General features: G+C 51.6%; 1 protein-coding gene and 2 non-coding genes across 4 annotated transcripts; 2 read left to right on the top strand and 1 right to left on the bottom strand.

Moving 5' to 3' along the window:
* Positions 1-5,797: 5,797 nt before the first annotated feature.
* On the top strand, positions 5,798-5,870 carry TRNAV-CAC (transfer RNA valine (anticodon CAC)). The gene has a single exon. It is a non-coding gene; the product is annotated as a tRNA-Val (tRNA).
* A 413-nt stretch (positions 5,871-6,283) lies between these two features.
* On the bottom strand, positions 6,284-6,355 carry TRNAG-UCC (transfer RNA glycine (anticodon UCC)). Its single transcript has one exon. It is a non-coding gene; the product is annotated as a tRNA-Gly (tRNA).
* Positions 6,356-6,945: 590 nt separating this feature from the next.
* DPP9 (dipeptidyl peptidase 9) lies at positions 6,946-26,524 on the top strand. Of its 2 annotated transcripts, XM_040086671.1 has the most exons (22): positions 6,946-7,013; positions 8,843-8,930; positions 11,364-11,466; positions 11,563-11,617; positions 14,221-14,333; positions 15,053-15,226; positions 15,778-15,946; positions 16,098-16,211; positions 16,467-16,595; positions 17,084-17,145; positions 17,663-17,763; positions 19,098-19,275; positions 19,467-19,632; positions 19,725-19,804; positions 21,509-21,661; positions 21,812-21,947; positions 22,728-22,873; positions 23,356-23,502; positions 23,646-23,798; positions 24,297-24,439; positions 24,722-24,833; positions 25,219-26,524. In XM_040086671.1, exons 2-22 carry the CDS (start codon positions 8,875-8,877, stop codon positions 25,309-25,311), a joined length of 2,583 nt encoding a protein of 860 aa, XP_039942605.1. In that variant the 5' UTR covers positions 6,946-7,013; positions 8,843-8,874; the 3' UTR covers positions 25,312-26,524. The 2 variants fall into 2 exon arrangements, with proteins under 2 accessions (XP_039942605.1, XP_039942604.1); XM_040086670.2 differs by having other exon boundaries at positions 11,364-11,617.
* Positions 26,525-27,734: the final 1,210 nt, after the last annotated feature.

The following is a 27,734-nucleotide window of genomic DNA, read 5'->3' as shown; positions in this document are numbered from 1 at the left end:
CCTGAGTGTTCCTATTCCCTACATTGATTTTTTTTTTCTCTCTCTCTCCACATCTCCACCCTCTTTTCCTCTTGGCAGTCCTTCCCGTGTTGGTGCAGTGCTGTGGAACAGTGTGTGTTCCCTGTTGCAGAGCTGGGCAGGGGCTGTGTGGCTCACAGCTGTCACGGCTCTGCTCTCTGCCCACCGCATTCTCCTTGTCCCACAGACCCCACCTGGCTGTGCCAAGGCCACCTGCCCAATCCCTGGCTGTTGACATTTCACCTGGCTCCCGCAGCATGTCTGGGTGATGCCAGCAGGGGTTAAAAAGAGGCACACTGGGGAGGTTGGAGAAACGCTGTTAGACCTCAGGGCAAGGGCTGGCATCTCAGAGAAAAGGGGATGGCAATCCAGGGAAAGCTGGAGAAGGAAAGAGCAATTTGCTGATAGTCAGCATGGCTGGGAAGCTGGGAGCATATTGCACTAAACCGATAATAACACCTCGAACAGCAGGGTGGTCCTTTCCACCTGGCCTCGTGCTGGGCTCGGGCTCTCTCATTTCCTCCTCCCTGCAGCCAGGGAATCTGAGGCACTGGGATGGCACAGGTCACCCAGCCAGGCTGCAAGGGGACAACTGCCACAGCCTCTTGGCTCTCCTTTTGCCCCAACTCCATCCTCCTTCGGCTGGGGAGTGGGAAGGCACTGGAGCTCTTTGCTTAATTAGAAGTAACAGCTGAAGCACTTGAGAAACAAAAGCTCCTTTCTTTCTCTGCCCCACTTTTACTTGGGAGCCAGGGATGGGGAGCAAATTGCTTGGAAGCCAGAAAGTGCCCTGGATCTTGTCACCATGGCTGCACAGGCACAGCCTCCTGTTATCTCCAGAGGAACAAAACCCTCCTCCCACCCTCCCCTGTCTCAGCTGGAGCTGATAAAAGGAGAAGAAATAAACAAAACAAATAATAGTAATAATAAGAATAGAAAAACATCACAGCCCAAACCAGCAAATAAATATTCAAGGAATGAACCAATCTTCTGCAGAACATATTATTTTCTGCAGTGGATTTTGGGTTTGTTGGAGAGCTGAAGAACTCCAGTGAGCATTTCAGGTGATAGAGGCCATCTCAGGAATACTGGGATTTACACAGTCACAACTCAGGAGCATCCCAGATGATACCACTTGCTGGTATCTCTGCCTATATACACATAATTGTATCATTCCGATTGATTTCTATATACAGATATGTGCACTAATGACATGATCAGCTATAACTTCTACGTCTTCTTGTTTGGAACCCACAATGATCACAGCCCTAAGCTGTCAACAGGAGCTGAACTCCTGCCTCTGGGTCACCTCACGTGCAGGGACAGAGCGTTGTCCAAATGTTCCTGGAGCTCTGGCAGCCCTGGGGCTGTGACCATCCCCTGGGGAGCCAGGGCACTGCCCCAGCACCCTCTGGGGGAAAACCTTTTCTTAATATTCCACCTAACCCTCTCCTGATAGACAACACATTTTTGAGCTACCGCAGTTAAACTGCTTTTGGTACCTGGGCACCTCCATCTCCACTTGCATTATGATTTAGAAAGTAAATCATAATGCAAACCAAAGTGGGCTGTTGCTGTTTTCGTTGTGTTCTCACAACTAAACAGCTAAAAATATACCAAATAGTATAGCTGTAAAGCAGTGAAAACTAGCAACCATATATTTGTATTTTGAGAGAAATTAGGGCTATTATGGTTGCTCCAAACAGGCTTCCTACAGGAACTGGGTGGATAATTTCACTGGGTGCTTCATGCATCAGAGCTCTGACCATCTGCTGAAGGGAACATACCTTTTAACAACATGTCTCATTTTGGCTCCGTGCCTTCGGGGCCACCTCCCTACAACAGGCACTATTTCAGTGCTTAATTACACTTACTGCTAAAAAAGGACAACTTATTCTTAGTGCCTGTCTTTCCAATATCAGCTGGTGGCCACCGAATATCCCGCTGCCTGTGTGTGCTTGTGGGAAGCAGTGTGTTTCAATCAGCCTGGGAATTATGTAGGCCATTGTAGCTGTAAGGAATCATGATGGCCCAGAGTAGTTCTAATCTGTCTTGTATTAAAAAAAAAAAAAAAAAAAAAAATTATTCATGTGTAAAGAAACAAATGAAGGGGAATAGGAGCAACTGATACTTCAGCTTAACCTAGTTTCCTCCTTTTGGCACTGGCTGGCACATTTAGTGCTTTGGCTCACCTACTTTTTTATTACTAGTAGTAGAAATGATAACACTTGCAATTTAAGCATGCAAAATGTGACTTTGTAGTACAATAAACATTTTTCTTAAGTACTATTTTTTGTTTACAGCTTCTTCTTGCAAGCTGAATATCAAGCTGTCCTTCCAAGTGACTGATTATGTCTTTCCACTTTTCCACACACACAATTTCCCCCCACTGGATTTTGGCCCAACTGTAACAAAGTGGCCCCTTTAAAAGTCCAGTCTGGAGCACAGAAGATGATTCATTTATTCCTCGGACACTTGAAGGGCTGGACTCTTATTTTTAAACTTACCTGTCCTTCCTTTGCATATGGATTTACCTGGATAAATTCATTTAGACCATGACAACGGCTTGCTGAAAAGATCAGGCTCTTGCTGATAGCTGTGAGCACGCTGCTCTCGTGTCCTCCCATGGCCAGATAAACATGAACATCTGCATTGCCACTGTAAAAACAGCAATAAGGATATTAATGAAACTGGGGGGAGAAATGGGACGAGGCTCCAGTGCTCACATCCTCCTGGAAAACTCTCCCCAGGACCTCTCTCTGAAGGCAGACACTCGGACAGCTTTGAGTACCTAAGTTAAGAGATCATTTTGAGGGAGTTGCTGATATTTCCCCAAACACACCCATCCCTAAAGAAGCCAATGTAGGATTTCACAGCACACCAGCTTTTCAGGCCAGGCATGGACTTTTGGGGAACTTATGAGGGGAAAGAAATTGGCAATGCTGGGGATTGCAGGTCACGGAATCATGGAATACTCTGAGTTGGAAGGGTCCTCCAAGGATCATCCAAGCCCTGCACAGAACACCTCAAGAATCAGGAAGGTCCCCCCGAGCCTCCTTTTCTCCAGGCTGAGCCCTCTCATGAGGCTCCCTCAGCTGCTCCTGGTGCTCCAGACCCTTCCCCAGCTATGTTCTCTTCCCAGGACACACTCCAGCCCCTCAACTCTTGTCCAGAGGGGTCCAAAACTTGTCACCCCTTTGTCTCATAAGCAGCTATGGTTAAAGACCAATTTCCCTGGGGCACATGGCTCTGGTGTGGCAGAGCATGTTTCTGCCCAGGCAGTGTGTCACCTCTCTGTCCCCTGCTGACCACGCCGCCCCTTTTATGCCTCAGCACCACGTGCTGGTTGAGTGTCTGCCCCTTCGCTATCCCCACACACACACCCCCCCGATGCCCCAGCACCCAGCAACTCCCAGCATCTGTGCCACTTGCTTGGCCTCTTTTCCTTTATGCTGCTCCCCTCCACCGTCGTGTGACAGCTATTGTGTGGTCCCAGCCACACAAAAGCCAGCCTGACCTAATTTAAATCAGTGCTATTGAAGCCTTTCTTGTTTTATCTCCCAGCACAAGGGCTGCGCTCCCCATTTCAGAGGCAGAAGAAATGAATGGCTAATTGGGGGGGTATTGTGCGCGGGAGCGTTTGTCTCCCGGCCCTGATTGTCAGCTCTCCTGCTCCTCGGTGCTTCCAGCTCCCCTCTTGGAACAGCCACGCAGGCTTTGGGAGTGGAGGGAGGAAAAGGGTTGAATGGGACCGTGCAGCCAGCGCAGCGTGTCAGGGAAACAAAGCCGAGCATGGCCGCTGGTGAGAGCTGGGGGAGGGCTCCTCGCTCAGAAAGGGCAGATGCTGGTGATAGAAGAGAATATCCAGCCCTCACCTCCAAATGAGCTCCCGGGTTCTTATTTCCCGGCCAGAGTCCTTTCTCGCGCTCTGGGGGGAGCGGGTCAGGCTCGGGCGGCTCCCACACCCAGCAGTGCCGCGCGGGTGGGAAGTGCTGGGAGCGGAGGAAGTGGGATAGGTCAGGGGCTGGAAGGGAGAATGCTGCAGGATCTTTGTCCTGCGGGCAAAGTTTGAGTTGTCTCTGACAATGGATCTTTGTCAGAAAAGCCAGAACATCCCCGGGAGCCATTCCAGCAAGCAGGAACCAGCGGGAAGAGATGGCTTTGTCTGGGTCCCCAAAGCCAGCGCTGCCCACGCGAGGAGCATCCAGAGCCCACGGCTCGCTGTGTCCCAGGGCTGCCAGAACCGGCCACTACCGCAGGATCCGGGTGGGTTTGGGAGTTCACACCGACAGCACAACATCATTCACGGAATTCCTGCCTCTGCCTCCCACAGGTACCTTCCAAGAGCTTCCTCCCTGGCACTGTCTGTTCCACGGCTCCTCTCTCCACACATCGCCAGGCTGAAAGAGGGCTGCAGAAAAAAGAAAAACAAAACCCAAAGCGTTTGAATCTTTCCATGGATGTTCTTGGGTCACTCACAGATCCACTTCCCCCTGCTCGAGGGAGGCGACCTTGCCCCCAGCTATTGATCAGCTCTGCCCCAGCACACTCAGCTGATGCTCCGTGCAAAGGTTGTAAGCAGTCCTCTCTGCAGCTCTGCCAGCTGCAGGCAAAGAGGATTTCATTCCAGGATGTTTAACAACAACACGAAGCAAACAAGTCCCGAGACATCGGGTTTGTCGCAGACCTGGATGTAACATTATAATCCTTATCAGAAATCAGATCAGAATAAAGCACTGGCAAGCCCTGAAGTTAGAGGACATGTGACAACCTCTTCTCTACTCCTTTTGGCCCCAAATCAAAAGATCAGCTACCAAACTATAAAATGAAATTGTAAAATTAAAAGTAGATTTTATTAAGAGCAAGTGTTATTAAAAGTGAGGTTCTTTTTGCTTTAATCTGGGTTTATGATTCATTTCTCCCTTCTAAGCTTTTCTCTGCAGCCAGCAGAGCATAAAATACACTTCAACAAAGAAAACAAAACAGGAAAACATAATTCGCATGTTACCACCTGTTTCCAAGGACTAAGGTTTTACCAAAAAGAGAAGGATTGCCATTAAGTAAATTGTTAACATTGCAGTAGGGCAAGACGAACAAACTTAGAACTATCTGGGATTGTCAGCTCTTGACTGAGGGTCTGGGGAAGCTCTGGGATGGAATTCCCAGAGCAGCTGTGGCTGCCCTGGATCCCTGGCAGTGCCCAAGGCCAGGACGGGATTTGGAGCATCCTGGTACAGTGGAAGGTGTCCCTGCCCATGGCAGGGGGTGGAATGAGATGAAATTTAAAGTATTTCCAATTCGAACCAGTCTGGCATCTTGTGAATCTGTGACTGTCAACATGTCTGTCCTTGGGGGCCGTTCTTGTTCCAGCCCCTGTCCCCTGGGCCAGGGGGGTTCTGTCCCTCCCGGGCGGCTCTCCTGGGAGCTCCACTCCCTGTCACCACTATTCTACCGACATCTGGCGGCAGCTGCCTTAGGGAAAAGAGACATTTCCTCAGCAGGGCCCTGCGCCCCCTCAGCGGGAAGCTCTCTGCGGGCCGTGCCGTCTCTGAGGGGACCCCGAAACGCTGCCCAGGACACGCACCTCAGCCGCCTCCTGGGGCCAGCGGGGTCTCTGGGAACTCCAATTAGTCATTGATGATAATCACTGGGACTCCTGCGCGGCGCTTCTGAGGGTTTGCGGGAGGTTTATATTGAAATTTTCGTGAGGGAGGTTCGTGTCCCCTCAGCCGCCAGGGCGGGAACATGGGCCAAGAGCCGGCCCACACAACCACGGCGGGTTTCCGTAGTGTAGCGGTTATCACGTTCGCCTCACACGCGAAAGGTCCCCGGTTCGATCCCGGGCGGAAACACCTCTTTTTTTTTTCTTTACCTTGGAATGGTTACTCGCGGCGGTTTTACCTTTCTTTACCTTGGGATAGTTACTCGTGGCGGTTTATTTCCTTGTTGGTCGGGTTGGATTTGTTTGTTTGTTTTTGTTTTGTTTTTTATTATTGTTTGGAGGGGCTTGAGTTCTTTGGGGGTTTTTTATTCGGAGTTATTTATTTCCCGCCGTCACCTGACTCGGGACCTCCACCGCGAGTTGGGAAGAGAAGTAACCGGCACCATGCACCCCATCACTGAGCAGCGCCCGCCTCCCGCCGGGGCTCGAGTGAGCAAAGCGCAGCCGGGCGGGCGCTCCGCGGGTCGGTGCACCTCAATTCGGTTCGGATCGGTGAGAAACGGGGCAAAAATAAAATACTAGGAAGAAAAAAAAAAACTAAGTTGCGTTGGCCGGGAATCGAACCCGGGTCAACTGCTTGGAAGGCAGCTATGCTAACCACTATACCACCAACGCCCGTTGACACAGCCCATCGCGGCTTCCCTCAGCAACATCACCCAGCGGGGCCGGACTATTCTCCTGGACCGGGGATAGCAATAAATGCCGAATTAGGGGCCAGTCTCTGAGGGCAATGAAGAATCTTCTCTCTGTGTTTTTTTTTTTACCCTGTATCAGCCTCAATTCTCTCCGTGCCCACCCTCTCCAAGAAGACATTGCAACGGACTGCCCAGGGAGGCGGCAAACTCACCGTCCCTGGAGGTGTTTAAGGACAGACTTTAGCTCCATGGTCTGGATGACAAGGTGACTACCGGTCACAGCTCGGACTCGATGACCTCAGAGCTCTTTTCCAACACCTAATCTATCCTGTGTGATTTTCCAACAGCTCCGTACTCCCTCAGGCATCTCTCCCCCCGCCAGAGGCAGTGGTTCTTCCCGTGCCGCCCGGGCGCGCTCCCGCCGCCGCGCGCGCGCGCTCCCGCCACTTCCGCCGCCGGGTGAGAGGTCGCGCCGTGGCCGCCGCCGCCCCCGCGCCCCCGTTTCCGGGGCTGCCCCGCGCCCGGGACATGGAGCGGCACTGACGGAGCCGCAGCCGCCCCCTCCCTCCCCCGCCCTCCCTCCCGCGCAGAAGCCGCCCCGACCCCCGCCCGGCACGGGGAGGTCGCCGCGCCCCGCGGTGAGTGTGGAGGGGAGGGGGGGATGGCGGGGACTGGGGGGTCCCGCCCCGCTCCGGGCAGGGCTGGGTGGAGCCCACGCCTGTGAGGGGCGGCTGAGCCGGGCGGGGGCCGTTTGCCCGCTCCGTGGGCCGCATCCCCGCGGCGCTGGGCCGGGGGTGCCCGCGGTGCGGTGTTCGCCCCCTTCCGTGGGCCGGTTCCCCGCTCGGGATGGGGGCGGCCTCCCCTTGCCCCGGGGGGCGTTTGCTCGCCCGGGTTCGCCGCCAGGCCTGGCCCTCAGGGGGTCGTTTGCGGTTCACTCTCCCCATATGCTGCCCATGGATGAGGTGATGGAGGGGGATCCCCTGCCCTTGGAGCGGGGTCCCGTATCCCCCAGCAGCCCCGATTCGGCCCAGGTGGGCGAGGGGCTGCTCGCTCCTCTTCCACGGGAAAGAGCCTTCTGCCCCGTGAGGGAGATGGGGGACAGAGGATGCTCCATCCCCGGGGATTCCCCCTCTCCTGCTATCCCAAATGCCGGCCTTTCCTCTGCACCAAGGGCAGAGCTGCCGGTGAGAGCTGCAGAGGGACACGGCCTGCTGGCAGCCTTTGCCAGAGCTCACCCCGCCCTGGAGAAATCCCCGCCGGTTCATCCCACCCTCAGTTGCTTTAATTTTTGGAGATCTTAAAGCTCCCGGCCACGACAGGGACACGTTGTAAGGGCTCCTGTAGGTGACTGTGTTCCTGTGTTCCATTGGCTCTTCCCGAATGATTCACACTGGTTCCTGATCTCTTTTGTCTATTCTGCTCAGTTTCTTTTCTTTTTTTTTTTTTTTTTTCCTGGTTCGAGGTTTTACTGTTCCTTCCCCGTGTGAAATGTATGATCTGGGCTGGGTGCAGTGAGGGTTAAGATGTTCGTCAGAGTCATTAAAATCACAGAGCAGCCGAGCCTGGCAGGACCTCGGGAAGTCTCTGGTCCAACCCCCTGCTCAAGGCAGGGTCAGCTGGGAGACCAGACCAGGTTACTCAGCATTCCTGAGCATCATTCCCGCTGCCCTTCATGCCTGCATCAGAAACTGCCCTTAAATTGCTGAATGCAGCTGCTTCCTCCCTCTCTGCTCTCCTCTGCAGCGGAGGAGTTTCTTTGTGATGCTTTGTCTCTCCTGGTTCCCTGTGGGTGCATTTTTGGTGGAGCAAGGGCTGTTAGGGCAGGGCAGGAGCCTTGCCAAAAGGCAGTGGTGGGTCTTGAGTATGTGTGTGATTTAGAGCTAAAGGCCTTTGTACTTGGGGAGAGAGGAGGGCAGTGGAGCACCTTCCTGTGCTCATGGACAACAGATTGGTGTGGGGAGCCAGGGTTCCTCGCAGCAGCAGGCTGAAGCACAGGGAAGCAGTATTCAGACTTGGAAGATGAATGTGTTTTTTATATCCCAGGTGGGACGGTGACCCTCTGGCTGGCTCCTTATGGTGTGTCCTTTGTTTGACTCTTCCCTCTAAGTGTATGGACCAGACCTCTGTTTTATCCGTTTTTTAGTACCTGATACTTGCAAGAATTTCAGGATTTTGGGAAGGGGATGACAGAAAGGTTCAGTATTCAGGATTCTCGGATTTTAAGAAGAATTTTCTGGGAAAGAACGAGGTACACCCCAGAGTTCACTGAGCATTGTTGTTCAGATGAAGTCTCTCAGATTTATCAGGGCTGCTCAAATCCAGGCTGTGCTGACAGAACAGATTTGGACCAAGGAATGAAACCCAAGGATTTATTTGTGCCTCCCTGCTCAGCTAGAAATGTGACCTATGGAGGATGCTTTTACCCAGCAGTTGTATGAAATCTCCTTTCTCCCCTCTTCCTCCCCAGTTTCCTGTCCTGCCCAGCTCTCTGAGTAGTTAATGCAGAAGATAAAGAGGGTTCGTCTGGAAAACGAGACTGCAGGAAGTTGGAGAAGGTACGTCCAGGTCCCTGCGAGGACTCTGTGCTGTGGGACAGAGCAGCAATCACCTCTGCACTGAGAGAGGGTTCTGAGAAATCCCATCTGTACAGTCCTGCCCAGGGAGCTCTGTGTCAGGATCTGTGAGTCAGGAAGTGACTCAGGACAATAACTTGTTTCACTCACTTCCAATATCGAGCTCTACAGTTTTTTTCCAGGTTCTGATTTCCCACCTGTGCTTGTTGTCCCCTCCAGACTAACACCTTCCCCCAGAGGAGGGCTTGGTGGCTCACCCACCTCACGTGGCAGGGCACAAATGGCATTAAAACACCCCCACGGGACAGCTCCGTGTTTTTGGGAGTGGAGAGAACAGTGTTCCTGCAACAGCTCTGAGTCATCTCAGTCCCTGCCTCAGCATGGGGCAGAAGGGACAGGGCTTCTCCAGCAAGGTGGAAATCTTCAATGTGCTATTGCTGCCTGTCTTAAGATGGGTAATAACTGGTGTCTTGATCCAACTCACGTTTGAGTAATGTAATCCCAAAATCTACTCTGAGATAAGTTACTCCTTGCGTTTGTTTACTTATATAAACAGTGTTGCCAAATACTGACTACGCCTTTTTCCAGAGGTGGGTGAAGTGACAGAGGCAGAAATCTGAGTTTCCTTTTACTCTGTAGCGTGCCAAGACCTAAGTTTTAGGGGGGTTTTTTTGCTTCTAGTGTGAGGTATCCCTGCCTGTGGCAAGGGTTTGGAATTAGACAATCTTTAAGGTTGCTTCCAGCTCAAACCATTCTGTGATTTTGTGAGAGTCCACCAAGCTCCAGCAGTGCCAGGGGTAATTCCCAACACTCTCACCTCAGTTTGTGTGGTGGCTGCTTTCCCTATCCCACTTACTGCTCCATTCTCATGTCCAAATCACCAGGATGAGGACAGTGCCAGGCTTGGAGCTGTGCTGTTCACATGATAAAATCGTGGCAGTATAGTTTGGAAGGGGCTCCGGGCTCCAGTTCAGCTGGGGACAGGTACCAGTATCACATTTGTAGACTGGTTTTTTTAGACTTGTGAGGAGCCAGCCTGGCTGAATGAGATGGATTAATCAGCTGGGTGAGAGTAACCCAAGGGCCAGGCTTTGTGAGCTAAAGCCAGAGTATTTCACTGTCTGAGTTGACCTGCAGCGGGATGGGTTGAGAGAATTGCACTCAGTTTATGGATTTTCGTGGTCTTCCTGTCTTGTGTTTCTGACAGGCAGCACTTCTGCCTTCAGCTGTGATTTTAGCTGCTGCAGTGGAGAGCCTGGGTACAGGGAGAGGCCACAGACACACAGTCTTAGAACATCCCATCATGTTCTCTTCTGTGGTTTCACTTGGGCTTCCTGCCTGCCTGCCTTTGATTGGAGAATACTCCTCTTTATCCATTTTCAAGCAGTGGATTTACTGCTGGGCAGTAGGTACCAGGAGTACCTACAGAATTATTTTGAGAGCTTGTTCTTGCGTTGCTTTTGGCACATTTTGTACAATTTAGGGACTTAGGAGTCTGAGGAGATGTTACATTTTCAGCTCTTGCACAGGGCTGATTTATCTCCTTGGAGCAAAATTCTCCAGGCTAATTTCATCCAGTAAACTGAAGTTCTTCTGAAATTCTCTGTAACATTCCTTCTGGTACCTCCAAAACCCCTCAAATATCCTCTTGGAGGGACATCCTACTTCACAAATGGGGTGTGAGAAACAGGTTTCCCTAGTCCTCAGCTCATTCCTGCTCTGCAGTGGATGACATCACTGACCTTGGGCAAGTCTGTGGGTCCACCTCACCTCAAATTAACATTTGTATTAATGTGGAGGCGGTTCTTGTCCTCTCGTTCCACACCTGCTCACTTGGAAATCTCTGATGCCACGTTTCTTGGGATACAACCAGGGGCTGGCCCTGCTGCCTCCTCTCTCTTAGTAAAGCAGTTGCACTTTTTCTTCCTGTTTTCCCATCTCTCTTACTTTAGTCCTGGCCCCAGTATCTCCTCAGGTAAGTGAATTGCTGTGCTTGGGTTCCAACTCCTCTCCCCAAGCGATGGGCAGGTTTTCCTTTGGGATAGGAAGGGGATTCCATTGCTGTGGTTTCACAGGGCAGGAGTTTATGTGCCTTTATGATAGGTCATAGCTTTGATGACATATCCATCTGAATTCCTGGAGTGGTTTTCCTTTGAGTCAAGCTGCTTGTTGTCTGCACCAGAATCTGCTGCTTGTGCTTCCTTTAACAGTTCATTTCCAGAGCCAGCCTTGGGAGAGGGACTTTTCTGAGGTCAATATCTTCATTTACAGGATTTCATATGGGATGGGAGATGCACTTTTCCTTTCAATATGTTTTAAATGTGATCTTTGAGTGCAGAGAATGCCAGGATCTGTAGTGTAAGGAGCACCTGCTTGATTTTAAGGCTTAATTCTCTCCCTCTACTCCTCCCTCAGTTTTTTGCCCAGTTCTGAAGGGGAAGCGAGGATGACTGCAGTGGACACGCTCTCGGACAGCTCTGAAGTGGTCGAGATGGAGGATGTGCCTTCCCAATTCCAGGTGCAAAAGCATTCTTGGGATGGGCTGCGTGACATTATTCACAGCAGCAGGAAGTACTCGGGCATGATAGTGAACAAAGCTCCCCATGATTTCCAGTTTGTCCGGAAAACAGAGGAGTCCAGCCCGCACTCCCACCGCCTCTATTACCTGGGTAAGCCTCCTGCCAGCGTCTGGGGGGAACGTGGGGCTCTTCCAAACTCAGCAGGCAGGGGAAGGGATGGGGGAGATCTCCCTCTGGGAGGTGGGGGAACTGAGATTGGGTGACGTGGCTCAAGGCTTGCAGGATCTTCTGCAAAGCCTGGGACTGAGCCGGGAGTCCCCAGTCCCAGCCAGGCATCAAACACAGGGATCAGCTGTGACAGGGGAGAGTGGTGGCCAGCCTGGCACTTCTGTGTCCTTCCTGGTGCTCACGACTATCTCGTGCCTCTGTAGCTTGGGAGAAATGGGATTTACTTGCTTCATTAACCAGACTGACTTTCCAAGAAATCTGCTGTCAGTAATGACTCATTATATGTTGCAACATATTAATGGCAGGGTGCTGGTGTCTCCTGCTTTATTAAGTATCATGAAGATAGGATGCTTTCAAGAGCAGGGAAGAAAATTGAGGTGGGAATGAGATGTTCCTGGCATTTGCAGGGAAATATCCCTTTCCTTCAGTGGGACTGAAAGCAGAATTCTGTGTTGTTCAGGTCCCTTGTTACAGATGGAACCACGATGTAATTAGTGACAGAGTTGTTGGATTTTAGTAACTGGATAATTTTGTGGCTGGTAACATGGGAAGCTTTATAGACTATAAAGAGTTCGCTGTGCTTTGGGGTATGAGCTGATCATTACTGGGCCAGAACAAAAATTGCCGGGTGTGCAACTCTGTGCAGTGACTGCTGCCCTGAAGTGACCCTGCTGTTCTTCCTCCTTTTACCAGGTTTTGAGTGTAGGTCACTGTAGGGTGCTGGATTTGAGGGACTGATTTGTTTTGTCACTCAGCAGCTCCTGTGTGGCAGTGACTTGATTTGTGTAGTTCTCATAAATTCTCGGGACACAAGTGCTGCTGTGAAGGGCAGGATCCAGAGCTGGCATATTTTTCTTGTCAAGTCTGAGCAGTGAGGCTTGATTTAAAGTTGGATGTATTTCCAGTTCACTTTGATACTGGTTTTGATCTAGATGATTAAAGAGCTAAGTGGCTAATTTTAAATTTTTTTAATGTTCTGTTGTATGAAATGGCAACCAAACCAGCTACTGGGTGGTTGGTGTTCTGCCAGGGTGTGACTGTTCCAGGAGCCAGAACCAGGAATGAGGATACACGAGTGCCTTTTCAGTGTTTCCTTCCTGGAGGAATTGTACAGGGCTTAGAGCAGATTATTCCCTCAGTTAAGATCAACATCAGCCAGGTAATCCCAGGGTACCTCTTCTCAGATGTCCCTAATAAAGGGTAAATGCTGATTTAAATGCTAATTCCTTTGCCATAATAATGAACACTCCCAGGGATGGGGCAGCCACAGCTTCTCTGGGCAGCCTGTAAGTTCACAAGTGTTTAACTCAGTGTGCTGTTACTGCCCCAGCATTAAAGAGCATTTTAAAGTGTTTAAATGAAACTGAGGAGTGGATGGAGACTCCTGATGAACTTTACTGTAGGGTTGGATATTTCATTTGGAAGCAAAGTCAACTGTCTTTTGGGGAGGAAGGCAATATTTTCCTTGTAAATGCCAATTGATTGTAGTCAGGCTGAGGTCACTGGAGAAAGTTCTAACATAAGGGGAAGGGAAGTCCAGGTCACAGTTGCCTGAATGTCAGATTTGTGTGTCCAGAATCATTTGTTCCTCTCTGCAGTTTTTACTGTGTGGCCATCTTCAATCATTCCTGGGCCATCCCCACAGAGTTTTATGTTGTACCGTGGCAGATGCTGCTTATGTTAAACACCACATGCTCAGCACTTTGGTGTTCCTGGATCTCTGAGGATTAGCTCCTCGCATATTGCTCTGCTTCCTGAGCACTTATTAATATTTCAGTTTTAATTTCAAGTAACTACTGCTGGGTCAGCCAGCTCAGAAATCTCTCTGTTCTCCCCAGAACATGTGCGGAGTAGGCAGTATCAGGGCACATATCCCTGTGTGAATTTCTGATCCAGGGAGTCTCTACAGCATAAGCAGAGGGCGAGTTCATGGTCTTTGTTTTTGTGGAAACTGTCAAAATCACGTGTCAGGATATTTGATGGTTGTTTTGGAAGTTGGATGAAGGCCAGGAGCTCATTTGATAACCACAGTCAAAGGCTTATGTAAAATGACAAGGTCTTTTGACTCTGTAGGATACTGTTTCACATTTGAATGGGCTCTCTGGAGCTTCCAAGCTTTTCCTTCCCTCCCTTGCAAGCTGCTGCCTTGGCCTGAACTGGGTCCCTGCAGCAAATTTCTGTATGAGAAATGTGGAGAGTAATGTTGAGTCACCCGTTCAGGGAGTGGTGCTCTTAGAGTGGATCTGGGGCACGGAGGACAGGCACAGAGGGGAAAATTGGATCTAATACATTCTGGAGAGATGGGATATTAAATCTTGCTTAGGAAATTTCCAAACAAATGGATATCTGAGTGGTTTAGATGTTATTCTAGGACTGATCTGGGAGCTGCTTGGGAAGGAATGTGGGTAAAGATCTCTGGGCAGCTCCAGCCCCTCTGTTTCAAAATTGGGTTTGAATTTGCTCGTGGGCCTCTTTGTCCTGGCTAACTCATCTTAAGTAGGATGATGCTTTTGTCCTCCTAACAGGAATGCCATATGGTAGCAGAGAGAATTCCCTCCTTTACTCAGAGATTCCCAAAAAGGTACGGAAGGAGGCCTTGCTGCTCTTGTCCTGGAAACAGATGCTGGATCATTTTCAGGTAAGCCAGAGTGGGAAGAGCCTGGGTTGTCAGTGCCTGGGGAAACTGGGTGATGCAGTGGGGCTGCTGTGGTGGGGACATCTGTGTGGTGTCTGTCATCCTTCCTGCTTTTGAAAAGTTGGGAAAGTTGAGTTTAAATTGCTGCTTCTGCCTCACACCATTGTGCGTGCACCAGAAAGGGAGGGAATTTTCCCCTCCCTTGTTTCAGTATCTTCATGTCCTTTGTCACTGACAGCGTTGGAGGGTGTTGGTCTTTTCTCCCCTACTTAAAAAGTTCCTGGTGGAACAGAATTTATCTGTCTCGACCCCATTTGGGCTGCGAGTTCTCTCCAGGGTAATTCAAGATCCCGGAAGAACTTTTGTTTGCAGTGTCTGACATGGAAACTGTTTGTGAAGGCTGCAGATAACGTCATTAAGTTAATTGGTTACATCTGATTTGCATAAGCAGAGCAAGCGCAGCTGTTCTCAGTTCATGCTGAAGTGCCAACTGCAGAACTGAGAGGTTCACAGCTCAGCTCTCCTGTAGAGGGAAATTTGGGGGGTGGGGGGGGTTTAGGCCTCCTGGACCCCACAGCTGTAGCCTGGAGTACAGGAATTGGAGACCTGTACCCTGACACTGCTGCCTGTGTGAGCTGGGGTGTTGTGACAGGCTCAGAGCACTCCTGTCAATGTTCCTCTCCTTGCAAATCCATTCAGATATTCCTTTCCTTCAATTCTAGGCAACCCCTCACCACGGGATGTATTCCAGAGAGGAGGAGCTCTTGAGGGAGCGCAAGAGACTGGGTGTCTTTGGGATAACATCTTACGATTTCCACAGTGAGAGTGGCCTGTTCCTCTTCCAGGCCAGCAACAGCCTCTTCCACTGTCGAGATGGGGGCAAGAATGGGTTCATGGTGAGTCTGCCAGGGATTTCATGGGTATCACCTCAAAGGGGCTTGATGGTTTGGATTGGAGATGGCTGCACGTGGAATCCCAGACTGGATTGGGGTGGAAAGGACCTTAAAGCCCATCCCATTGTCACCCCCTGCCATGGCAGGGACACCTTCCACTGTCCCAGGCTGCTCCAAGCCCTGTCCAGCCTGGCCTTGGGCACTGCCAGGGATGGGGCTGCCACAGCTGTTCTGGGCAGGGCCTGCACTCTCCTGGAGCCCCTTCATGCACTGCAAGGGGCTCTCAGGTCTCTCCAGATCTTTCTCTTCTCCAGTGAACACTCCCAGCTCTCCCAGCCTGCCTCTAGAGGGGCTGCAGCCCTTGGAGCACCACCGTGGCTCCTCACATCTTCCACATCTTCATGTGTTTGGTTATGGTGGCTGCCCCTGTGTCCTGTCAGGGCCGCATTTGCCATCATCCCCCGGGCTGTGCTGTATCTCTGATTTGGGCTTTTTCTCTGCAGAGCTGGGAGCTGCTGTGGCACCCAGCTCTGTGTGTGGGTCTCTCACTGTAGGTGTCTCCAATGAAGCCTCTGGAGATCAAGACTCAGTGCACGGGGCCACGGATGGATCCCAAAATCTGCCCTGCAGACCCAGCCTTCTTCTCCTTCATTAACAACAACGACCTGTGGGTGGCAAACATCGAGACGGGCGAGGAGAGGCGGCTGACGTTCTGCCATAAAGGTAACGGGGCTCCCTCCTGCCCCAAAAGGGAATCCAGCCTGCAATGCTCACATTCCTGGCTTGTTTCTTACAAGTGCATTCGTCTTTTGGGTCAGCGTTTTCCAAGGAGATGTAAATGCAAAATGCAAATGCTGCCTTTGTTCCTCTCCAGGCTTGTCCAATGTTCTGGATGACCCCAAGTCTGCTGGTGTAGCCACTTTTGTCATTCAGGAGGAGTTTGATCGGTTCACGGGCTATTGGTGGTGTCCCACAGCTTCCACAGAAGGTCAGTCACTGTTCTGTCATCAAATCCTGGCGCTGTGACTGCTGCCTCCTGCTAGGAATGAGGTTCTGAGCATGATTTTTCTTTGGGCTGTTCTGGGGAGATCACCTGAAGGAACAAAGCACTGAGGGGATCATAATTGTGGGGTGTTTGCAGGTTGTCACTAAGAGCTGGGGGTGTACAGGTGTTCCCAGTGCTCCAGGCAAGCCAGGAACAGCAGGAAATCGTCTTTGCAAACATTCCTGCTCTCTGTCCCAGGTTCAGAGGATTTGAAAACACTGCGGATCTTGTATGAGGAAGTGGATGAGTCAGAGGTGGAGATAATTCATGTTCCTTCACCTGCCTTGGAGGAGAGAAAAACAGATTCCTATCGGTACCCCAGGACAGGTGAGTGAAACACCTGGCTGAGTTCTGGACTCCTGCTGGAATCAGCAGTGGAATTGGGGTTATAAACTTTGCATCATTAATCTGGGCACTTACTGGGATGTAGAAACTGGTTGTAAATGTTGAGACCTAATTGACTCTCCGGCCCCAAAATCTGCTGCAAAAAAGGCTGAACTTTAAATCCCAGCCCTAAATGAAAGGATTGCTGAGGAAGTGGAATATATCTGATGGCATATTGTGGAATACGTTCTGAATCCCATCTTTTCCTCTCCCTCCTGGGATCGTGCACAGCCAGCTAGGGAAGGCAAAGCAAACTGTTCCCATTCCCAGAACGACTCTGGTGTTTGCTCACATGCGTATTTGATATTTGTGAATTCACACAGAGCCATTTCACTAGGACCAGGGGCACTTCTCCTGTAGAAGCTGTATTTTGTGTAGCCGCATAATGTTCAACTTGATCATCTGGGTGTTTTTTCACTTCTTCTCTGCAGGCAGCAAAAACCCCAAGATTACATTGAAACTGGCAGAATTTAAAACAGACAGCAAGGGTAAGGTAAGTGATAGCTCCAAAGGGGGCATTGCACGGGAAGGTTTTTGAAGCTCCCTAGAATTTAAAACAAGGTCACAAAGAAATCCTAAGTAGTGTTAGTCTGGGGGTTTTATTCTCCTGTAATACCTGTTTCTCTAATGTGTTTATCCAAGAAACAGGAAGACTTGAAAATGCTAAGAATCATTCTGGAGGAGAATTAGCTGGGAATGTGGAGGGAATGGGGAAGTGGGGCTTGCCTGGTACACCGTGGCAGAGACAGGAGGGCTGAAGTCAGGTCTAATCCAGAGCTTCAGTCCCTGCCTGTGTCCTTTCCTGTGGCTGAATGCCAAAATCATTTTGCTTTGAAGCCTGTTTTTCCCTTCTCTTCCTGCTCTTTGTAGCAAGGCTTGCTTCTCCTGGCCTGACCCTTGCTGATGCCAGTAGCTAAACTTCTTTGTTCTGCCACCTCCCTGAGCTTCCCTGGGAGGAGGTGATGAGCTCTGGTGCTCTGATTTGATGTTGGGCCTTGGTTTTGCTGCAGATTGTGTGTGCTCAGGACAAAGAGCTGGTGCAACCCTTTGCTGCCTTGTTTCCCACTGTGGAGTACATTGCCCGTGCTGGATGGACCCGGGATGGCAAATAGTAAGTCCATTTTCCTCCCAAAATAACTGTCCCTAGGGCTCCTCTGGTTGCAGACCCTCGACATGCTTCTGCTGTGTTCATGACCTGGTTTTAAAGCCCTGAGTGCCAGAAATGGCACGTGAATATTTGGCTGTAACATTCCTAAAAGTAGGAATGAAGCAGAGCAGAGTGACTGGCTGTTGGGTTCGTCACAACCAGAGTTAATTGACATGGACGCATTAAGTGGGCAGTCCTGGGGGATTCTTTGGAGCTGAAGGTGTTTAACACAGATACAATGTGTTTCCTGCTGAAAATGGGGGGTGTTCTGTGGGCAATTTTATCTTTGTTTGTTGGCACAGTTTGTCACCAAAGCCTGAGTCACAGGACAGGGGCAGGGTCAGTGGTGCCACAGCGTGTCCAAAGGGAAGGGACCAGTATTGCTCCAAATGGGATACACAGTCTTGCCTGAAGAGTTACAGAATTCACCCCAATCTGATTGAAATTTTAAAGTTCTTAATTTTTCCCCCTCCCAAGCTGCCTTGGCTGTTAACTGGTGTGTGTGCAGATTAAGTTAAGGTGACTTGGCTCTCTTTGAAGGTGGCATTCTGTAACTCATCGTTAATTTTCTGCTCTAGAAAGGAAACTTAGAGAGCTTTCCAGCAGGTAATCCCAGAGGTGACTGTGATGTTCTGCACCAGAGCTTATCTAAATGTGCTGAATATCTCAGTTCCTGAAATCCTGCGGCGCTGGGGGAGAGCTGGCTCTTTTCAAATCTTGTCTTTCACGATGAAACTCCCCTGGATGCACTCGCAGGCCTTGGGGTGGCTGTGCTTTGCCATCTGTCGTGCTGAGAGCCTGCAGTGCAGCACCACTTCCAGGGATTCTCCTTGGAGGGGAGCAGGGCTGGGGCTGGAGCAGCTCCTTGCCCTGGCACTGGTGTTGGGTCTGTGCCTCCGCCTGCCAGGGCGCGAGGAGGAGGCTGCAGACGGAGCTCTTGGAGGGTGCTCACTTGAGCTGGAGCACAAACAGTGCTTCCTGGTGGAGGGGTGGCCAAGGAGGAGTTCCATTCTGGAGACAGGGCTCTGTTAGCCGTGCTCCCTTGGAACAGGCGCTGCCAAATCTGTCAGACATCTCGTCTGAGCGATACCCCTGTGAAATACCAGAGCTGTCTGGCAGTACGTGTGTGTTGGCACAGCTTCCAGGGGATTAGAAAGCAGCAGTGATGAGAAAAGCTTTGCATTCAGATGCCCAAATCCTTTCTGGCAGCGAGGGGGGAGAAAGGGATGGGTGTTCTGAGTGTTGGAAAGGCACCTCTGTTCTGTGGTACTGACATTCACCTCCGACTTCTTCCCCAGTGCCTGGGCTATGTTCCTAGACCGACCTCAGCAGCGGCTCCAGCTAGTCCTTCTGCCTCCAGCACTCTTTATTCCAGTCCCAGAAAATGAGGAGCAGCGTGCTGAATTTGCCAAAAATGTGCCAGAAAATGTCCAGCCATTTGTGATCTATGAAGAAACCACTGATGTGTGGATAAATGTAAGAGGCTCGGGGCTGGGAGGAGAACACAGGCTGCCCCTTCCTCCCCTCACTTAACCATTCTCGTGTTGATTGGGTGTCCAGTTAAGTCCTTGCTCCAGCAGCTTTGCTACTCACTAGTCCCAAATTTGCTGTTGAACCAGGGGTTTGATGAAGCGAGTCGCTCACGGGTTTCTCATCTTGTGTGGCAGGTTCATGACATCTTCTATCCTTTCATCCAGCCGGAGGGGGAGGAGGAAGAGCTCTGCTTTATCCGAGCCAACGAGTGCAAAACGGGCTTCTGTCACCTGTACAGGGTGACAGCAATCCTGAAGCCAGGCAGCCACGACTGGGTGCAGCCCTGTGTCCGCAGTGAGGGTAAGGGCTGCAGCCCTGGGAGCTCCCCCTCCTGTGGGCCTGTGTTGTCCTTTGGGGAGGGCAGTGATTTATTCTCATGGTCTCTCTGGCAGATGATTTCAAATGTCCCATCAAGGAGGAGATTGCCCTGACTGCTGGGGAGTGGGAGGTGCTGGCGAGGCACGGATCCAAGGTAGGGGTTATTTTTATTCTCTTGCAGCGTCTCAGCTCTGCACTGTCTGCCCCCAGTCCTGGCCTGAGTCCTCCCTTACGCCTGGGACCTGCTAGGACTGCTTAGGCTTCATTTTGTTGCTGTTTTTATTGCTGCCTCTGCTTTCCCCAGAAGTGCTGTAGGCCAGGGCGCGTGGAGCTGATTGCCTTCTTAATCAGACTTTGGATTGCTCCTTAGGTAAATCCCAGGAGTGGGTCAGGCCATAAAAAAGGACACAAGTCTGAGGTTTAAGAGCAACAAAGAACCATTTTGTGGAGAAGCTGGGGATTGCTGCCTTTGCTGAGGCATTTTAACTCCAATGAGTTCTTGCAGTGTGGAAATGTGTCCTGGCACTCGGAGTGAACTCTTGGTCTCCAGCTGATCCCTCAGAAGAGCCTTGAGGAAGAAGGCAGCTGGGGAATATAAAGCAATTTAGAATATGGAGGAGCTGTATCTGTTGTCGCTTGCAGAACAGCCAGAAATGAATTTTTATTAATCTTGTAGAAACCTAGTTTCATTTTTGCTTCAGGAATTAACTCTGAGTCTGATCTTTAGCACTCCCAGGTGATTTCTGTCAAAATAAAGACCTTGTCTGTTCATTTCCAATTAATCTGGATTTTCACTTCTCGCTTTTTAAAAGACCAACAGCTCCAAGCTTTTGGTTTCTGCTGCTTTTCCTCAATCTGCAATTAACCTGCTGTCCCTCCCCATGTGGATTCTCACTGTACATGCTGCTGATTTTGGCCACTGCTCTTCCCTGCGTGTGTTATGGCTAAAATTGTGTTAGCAGCAATTATTTTGATGCATTTGTTGCTCCACAGGGCTCTGCCTGGTTTTCCTGGCCAATTGAGTTGGATATGTTTTTCCCCTTGCTGTTCACAGGGGTCTTCAAACTGTGGGTTAGCCAGAAATAGCATTTGGAAACTGTAAGGTGGAAAAAACAGTTCAGTTTCTGTTGCTGGATCAATGCAAGATTTAAAAGCTGTCGCCTCTGTTCCTGCCTGACTGGGTGATTTTTAGAAACAGCTTTATCTGGGCAGTAAAAAACCTATTTTAATGTGTCTCAAAGTTTTGGTGCTGTAAGACTGGTCCTCCCACAAATGGGAATTCATTACCACAGTGGCTGGAGAAAGGTACCTGTACCTTTATAATCCAGCCATGCTGGCTGTGGCCAGGTGACAAGGGACAGGAGCAGAGGAAACCTAAATCCAGGGGGATTTAGGTTGGAGATGGGGGAAATGGCTTCACTGGGAAGACGATCAGGCACTGGGACAGGCTGTCCAGGGCAGTGGGGAGTCACCAGGCCTGGAAGTGTTCGGAAGGGTGTGGATGTGGGTTAGTGGTGAACGAGGTGCTGCTGGGTTAATGGTTGATCTTGGAGGGCTTTTCCCATTTTCTGAATGATTCCACGGTTCTGTAAGATTCATTGTTAAGAGGATGGCTTCCTCTTAACGTGCAGGGAACAAAGCCCAGCTTTTTATGCCCATTGATAAGCAAATGCTTTGAGTCTTTAACAAAAAGACTGAGGGACTGCTCTCTGTCGCTGCATTGTGTTGTCTGTGGTTCTCCAAATGCTGTGTGTGTTCTCTGGCCCCTCAGTGCCCTGTCATGGTCTGTGTGTGTTCTGGGCTGGCAGAGGAGCAGAGCTGGTCCCTGCCTGTCCCTGAGCCCTCTCTCCTGGCACAGATCTGGGTCAATGAGGCCACCAAGCTGGTGTACTTCCAAGGCACGAAGGACACCCCGCTGGAGCACCACCTCTACGTGGTCAGCTACGAGTCTCCCGGGGAGATCATGCGCCTCACCACTCCAGGCTTCTCCCACAGCTGCTCCATGAGCCAGGTTTGTTGTTTCTTGGATTCCCATCTCCTGACTGACAGGGATCTTGACTGGGAATGGCAACGACTCGTGGCCAGTGACGAGTCCTGAGCGCTGCTCGAGACGTGAGCAGTGCAGGACCTCATTCCCTAACTCTCCTGTGTTCCCTGCCAGAACTTTGACATGTTCATCAGCCACTACAGCAGCGTCAGCACTCCTCCCTGCGTGCACATCTACAAGCTCAGCGGCTCCGACGATGACCCGCTCCACAAGCAGCCCAAGTTTTGGGCCAGCATGATGGAGGCAGCCAGTAAGTCCTGGAGAAGGTCCCAGAAAGAGCTCTCCCAGCAGCAGCCAAGAGTGATGGGGGAGGGAAGTGCTCTGAGTACCTCGACTCTGAGGGAAGATGAATTCTGGTACCTTGTGGGGGAGGTTTTCCTCATGGTCACCTCGCTCAGGAAATGCTCTGTGGGCTTTTGGGGTGTTTCCCACATTGAGCAAAAGTCATGCTCAGGGGTGTACAGAGTTGACACACCCACGAGGATGTGGTTTTACTGTGGAATCACTGAATGGTTTAGATGAGAATGGACACGAAAGTTCATCCTGTCCTCATGTCCTGCCATGGACAGGGAAGTCTTTCACTAGTCCAGGTTGCTCCAAGCCCTGTCCAATCTGGCCTTGAACACTTCAAGTTATTTTTTCATTTGTGATTTGTCTGAAGAGGGAAGGGACAAGTACCTGGGTTGCAGTGGCTGCTCCATTGTGCACTGCAGGTTTTAAAGGTTTAGGTAGAGCTCACAGCAGCACCTGAACCTCTGCTGCAAACACTCTCCTGTTGCTGTTCTTACCCTCTCCCACCCTGCTGCTATGGCACAGTGCTTTGTTGGAGAGCTCCCAGCCAGTGAGGTTTTCCTGTGGAATCCCTTCCCTGTGCAGGCAGCGCTCCCCAGGGAGAGGCTTTGCTAAGCCTTGGTGTGGTTTGGTGTTGAAGGAGCCCTGCCCAGGGTGAGGTTTGGACAGAGCTGGTTCAGGGGGGTGGCAGCAGAGCCTGCTCAGTCCCTCAGCACTGTGTGTGCCCCTCCTGCTGCAGGCTGTCCCCCAGACTACATCCCCCCGGAGATCTTCCACTTCCGCACCCAGTCGGACGTGGAGCTCTACGGAATGGTCTACAAACCCCACGATGTGCAGCCTGGCAAGAAGCATCCCACGGTGCTCTTTGTGTATGGAGGCCCTCAGGTAATAACCCAGGGGAGCTGCTGGGGTCAGGGCTGGGGCTGCTGCAGCTCTGTCAGTCGTGCATCAAGACTTGCCCTGTGGGTAGCAGTGAACACTGGCATGGAATCATGGAATGGTTTGGGTTGGACTGACCTTAAACCCATCCAGTGCCACCCCTGCCATGGGCACCACCTTCCACTATCCTAGGTGGTTCAGAGATCCAGCCTGGCCTCAAACACATCCAGGGATGGGGCAGCCACAGCTCTGGGCACCTGTGCCAGGGCTTCACCACCATTACAGCAAAAAACTTCCTCCTAGTATCTAATCTAAACCTACTCTTTTTGTCCCTGTGTTTGACCTCTGCTTCAAACCTCAGATAACTTTTCCAGCGTGTGCTTTGATTTCCATGGCCCTGATAGCTCCATGAGTGGCTGCTGTCCAGCTCAGGATCCTCCAGTGACACAAGAAGGCAGCTCTGAAACTCTTCCTCCCTCCCTGTGCAGGTGCAGCTGGTGAACAACTCCTTCAAAGGCATCAAGTACCTGAGGCTGAACACATTGGCATCCCTGGGCTATGCTGTGGTGGTGATTGATGGAAGGGGATCCTGCCAGCGAGGCCTCAAATTTGAAGGGGCCCTGAAAAACCAAATGGTAACGTCCTCCTTGTGCTGGGGAATCTCTGATCATTTGTCCTTCCTGAGGGTGGTGGCTGCTCATTTCCTGTGTGAGTCTTCCTGCCTCAAGTTTCTAACTTCATCAAATCCACTAACATGAGCCTCCTTGTTGCCTTTTAGGGTCAGGTGGAGATAGAGGACCAGGTGGAAGGTTTACATTATGTAGCAGAAAAATACGGGTTCATCGACTTGAGCCGGGTCGCCATCCATGGCTGGTCCTATGGGGGCTTTCTGTCCCTCATGGGGCTCATCTGCAAACCCAACGTCTTCAAGGTGAGCCTGCACGTGGGGCTGGCACCTTTGGGACACTTGGCTCTCTCAGCTCCTGTTCCTCCTGGCAGCTGGAATTGGTGTTCTGGCTTGTTTGTGGTGGACGGGTGCAAATGTCCCCCTCTCCTGCCTGCCTGGAGCTCCCAGCTCCAGTCCTGTGTCCTGCTGCAGCTCATCCCTGGCTGGGGCTGGAGGAGGATGGCTCTGGGATGGGCACTAATGTCAAGACCCCAGCACAGTTTCTGGATCATTCACAAATCCTCCTTGCAGAGGGGAGGCCTTTAGTGCTGATGTGCAGGAATGTGCCGCACTGTGAGCACAAGAGGAACAGCAGGAGGAGCAGTCTGGGCTGTGTGTGGGATTGCTGAAGGACAATCCTGATCTGAGTGACAGAGCAGCCCAGAGCCTGCTTTTTCCAGCCTGTCCAGGAAAGCAGGGAACACGTGGGCTGTTGAGCAGGCGATAATGGAGGCTGTGTGGTGCCACCTCTCTGTTTGACAGATTGCTATAGCAGGTGCCCCTGTCACCGTGTGGATGGCCTACGACACCGGCTACACCGAGCGCTACATGGACGTCCCCGAGAACAACCAGCAGGGCTACGAGGCTGGCTCGGTGGCACTGCACGTGGAAAAGCTTCCCAACGAGTGAGTACCTGCTCTGTGCCTCCTCTGCTCAATCCCAAAGGAATGGAGGGGTCTTGCTCTGCTTTAACTCGGCAGCAGCTGGGCCACAGCACCCCCAGGCCCCCTGCCAGGGAGGGCTTGAGGCTCACGGCCGTGGCCTGGCACTGCTTTTGTTTGGGTTTGGCTCGTCCAGCTGGCAGCTCTTTGCTCAAACCCTCTGCAGAGCTTTTATCTGGTGCCTCGTTGTGTTTTCCATCTGGTTTCTCATCCTGTTTCTCTCCTTACCTCTCACCCCATGTCCAGGCCAAATCGTTTGCTGATCCTCCATGGCTTTTTGGATGAAAATGTGCACTTTTTTCACACCAACTTCCTGGTATCGCAGCTAATCCGGGCTGGAAAACCTTACCAGCTGCAGGTAGGAGGGACAGGAGTGGGGAGGGAAGGTCCCATAAATCTGGAGAAGGTTCCCTGCTGTGTGTTCTGGGAGGAGAGGAGGAGATGGAGGCAGATGTCCCACATCCTCTTGTGATGCTGGTGACAGTGGACTCCTCACTGTACTCAAGAGGAGGCCGGGAGGTGGCACTGTGGCTGTGCCGTGGTTGGCAGATGTGGCAAGGGCAGGCAGGGCTGCTGCCCTGGGGCCTGGAACTTTCCACCTCCACGAGCTGTTGTGTCCCACTTGTCAGGGGGTGCTCCAGACCCTCCCTGGCACTTCTTTGTCCCGATGGAGGGAGCAGGGCTGAGGGGAGGGAGCTCTGTCCCTGCCCAGTGACTGATGCCCCGTGTCTGCCCCTGCACAGATCTACCCCAACGAGAGACACAGTATTCGGTGCCCTGAGTCAGGAGAGCACTACGAAATCACGCTGCTGCACTTTCTACAAGAATACCTCTGAGAGCACGAGCCTCTGCAAACTGGACACTGACAGCTCACCTGCCCCGTGCCCTCCTGCTCCCCGGCAGCGTCCAACCCAGAGCACAAGGGGCTGAGTGCCCACGTCGGGCTGGGGATGCCCCCAGGCCAGGGGGAAAAGCTGGAGGGCGCCTTCCCTTTGGACAGTGCCACCTTCTCTCACTTTCCACGCTGGAGGTCTGCCCCTGCTCGGCTGCTCGTCCTCCTCCTCTCCTCCAGCCTGGCTGTTCAATGCTTTTTTTGCTGCTACTCCCTCTCTCCTGGGAATCGATGGACAGTGGTCTGTGTCCCGAAGCTGAGGTTTGTGTCCATCTCTCTCTCTCCCCAATCCTTTTCCCCTTCCACTGCACCCGTGCAGTTCCCAAACTCTCACCTGCAAGAGCTCAGTGCCTGTGTTGGAAACGGAAGAGCCGAATCAGAAGCTGCCTTAAGCCAGGAGCGCGAGGGAAGTGAGAACTACCTACTGCTCACCTGGGGATCTGGTCTGTGTCCCGGCCCTGCTGCCACACTGGAGCCCTGGGAGGTGGAGAGAGGTCTACAGAAGCATGCAACACTAGTCTTTTTTTTATATATATCTATTTTCCAGTTTCAATTTGCAGAGCAGATGGAGGAAGTGGCTGGGGCCGGTAACGGCGTCCTCTGATCCTTCCTCTCATGGCCGCTCTCACAGAGTTGTGCCAACAGGTAGCACTGGCAGCTGGCTACAGCCAGGGCCTCTCTCCAGAGCTCACAGCAGCATTTGGGTTTTTGCAACACAAGATGGATGATATTTATGCAAATCCTCCCTCCCTCTGTTCTCTGTGCCGCCTCCCGACCCACCCCGCCCTTCCCCGAGCTTTCCGATGTGCACTGAAATCGGCTGTGCTTCAGTTCTCTGCAGGTCAGTGACTGGTCCCCTTGCCCGTCTACTCAGCAATGCTCTCTCCTGGTTTTTATTTACCTGGGCAACAGGAACTGCAGTTCTGGGGAGGGGGATTGAGCAATCACACCTCAGGGGAGCACATCCCCCCCTCAAGCCAAGGGTTCTGCCAGGGGCAAAAGGAAAACACAAACAAAACCCAACCCAAATGAACCACGTTGACTTGCCCTGGAGTATTTTAAGTGCGTATTATGAAAAGAAAATATTTTTATGGATTCTTATTCTTTTATAATTATGAGTGTAAGATGTAGCGACTCATTAAAATATTGGAAAGAGACGTGGTGGCTGCTTTGGTGGGGGGCGGTGGGAGGAAGCGGCAGCTGCTGCCACAGCCAGAGCGGCTCTGCTGAAAGCCAAGTGCTCTGTTCTTTCTGTGCCGAGCAGTGGAGAGAATATTAAATCCCTGATGTTCCTCGGGGGAGGCATGATCCAAGCAGTGGAGGGTTGGGAATCCTGGGCTGTGTTCTTGGCTCGCTGTGACCTTGAGCGAGTCAGCGCCAGCCTGGGGTGGGCACCTCCCTCCCTCCCTCCGATGGGATTGGGGGTGCAGCTGCTCTGCTCCTGCTCTGGGACACACCGAGCTGCTTTTGCGGAGCTGGGCCTGTCTCTGCTCGCCCTCTCAGCTCAAAGCTTCCCAAACCCGGCCTTGCTTTGCCTTCCCCTGTGGGAGCCGGTGTTAATTAACCCGCTGTTAATGCCCTGAGGGTGCTGGCTGGAGGCTTGTTCTAAATGCAAAGCTTCTTCCAGATGGAGCGTTTGGGTTCCTGGGGAGGGCTGGGAGCAGATTTTCCCTCCTCTTCCTGTCCCTGTGCCCAGATAATTGTCCCAATTATTGCAGTTGTGGTTTAGCTGCTACAGAGCACCTCAGGTGCGAGTTTTGAGGTCAGAGGGGTGGAAGGAGTTGCACCTCTCTGAGATGTGTCAGTAAAGCTGCACCCTCTGTCCCTGCTGCCCTCACAGCTGGGTGGGTGCTGCTGGATAGTAAGAAGCTTTATTTTTGCAGGGTTTGCTTCTGTGCTTCCCCTAATTTAATTTTTAGGCTTAATTTAAGCTGCTTTTTCCTGTCCCCAAAAAGCCAAGTGTTTCTTAAAATGTCTTCAAACACTCCCGTCTAGAAGAGGTTGCAGATCTGTTGGCTCCTGCTTGCTGCAGGATTGTTTGGCACCCTAAAAAGGGGTTGGTTGTCTTCTTTTGGGGATTGAGAATCCCGAGAGGAATTAGCTGGGAGATCTCCCAGGAACCGGAGCTGTTCCATGTGGAACAGGCTCTGTTGGGGATTGAAACACAGATGATGTGGGAGGCCCCCACCCCACCGTCCTGTGGGAAAGGTGATGGGAACAGGGAGCAGGGTGGCTCTGGGTGGAGGATTTGCAGCTGGAGGATGAAGCTGAGTTAATTTCCTGAGTGAGTGGTGATGACAGAGGAAGCAGCAGGTGCTGGGGAAACCAAGCAAAAAAGACTCTTCCTCAAGAATTTGGGACTTGAGA

This window comes from Hirundo rustica, chromosome 26, assembly GCF_015227805.2.
Source record: "Hirundo rustica isolate bHirRus1 chromosome 26, bHirRus1.pri.v3, whole genome shotgun sequence".
Taxonomy (NCBI): Eukaryota; Metazoa; Chordata; class Aves; order Passeriformes; family Hirundinidae; genus Hirundo; species Hirundo rustica.
Note: the sequence above shows the minus strand (reverse complement) of the source record. Positions and strands in the feature narration are given on the sequence as shown.

Bases quoted from the DNA above. Each gene is read 5' to 3' on its own strand.
- DPP9 (XM_040086670.2), top strand. From the start codon at position 8,875: ATGCAGAAGATAAAGAGGGTTCGTCTGGAAAACGAGACTGCAGGAAGT. The intron at 11,618-14,220 runs GTAAGCCTCCTG...TCCTCCTAACAG, and splicing joins CCACCGCCTCTATTACCTGG to GAATGCCATATGGTAGCAGA. The intron at 21,662-21,811 runs GTTTGTTGTTTC...GTTCCCTGCCAG, and splicing joins ACAGCTGCTCCATGAGCCAG to AACTTTGACATGTTCATCAG.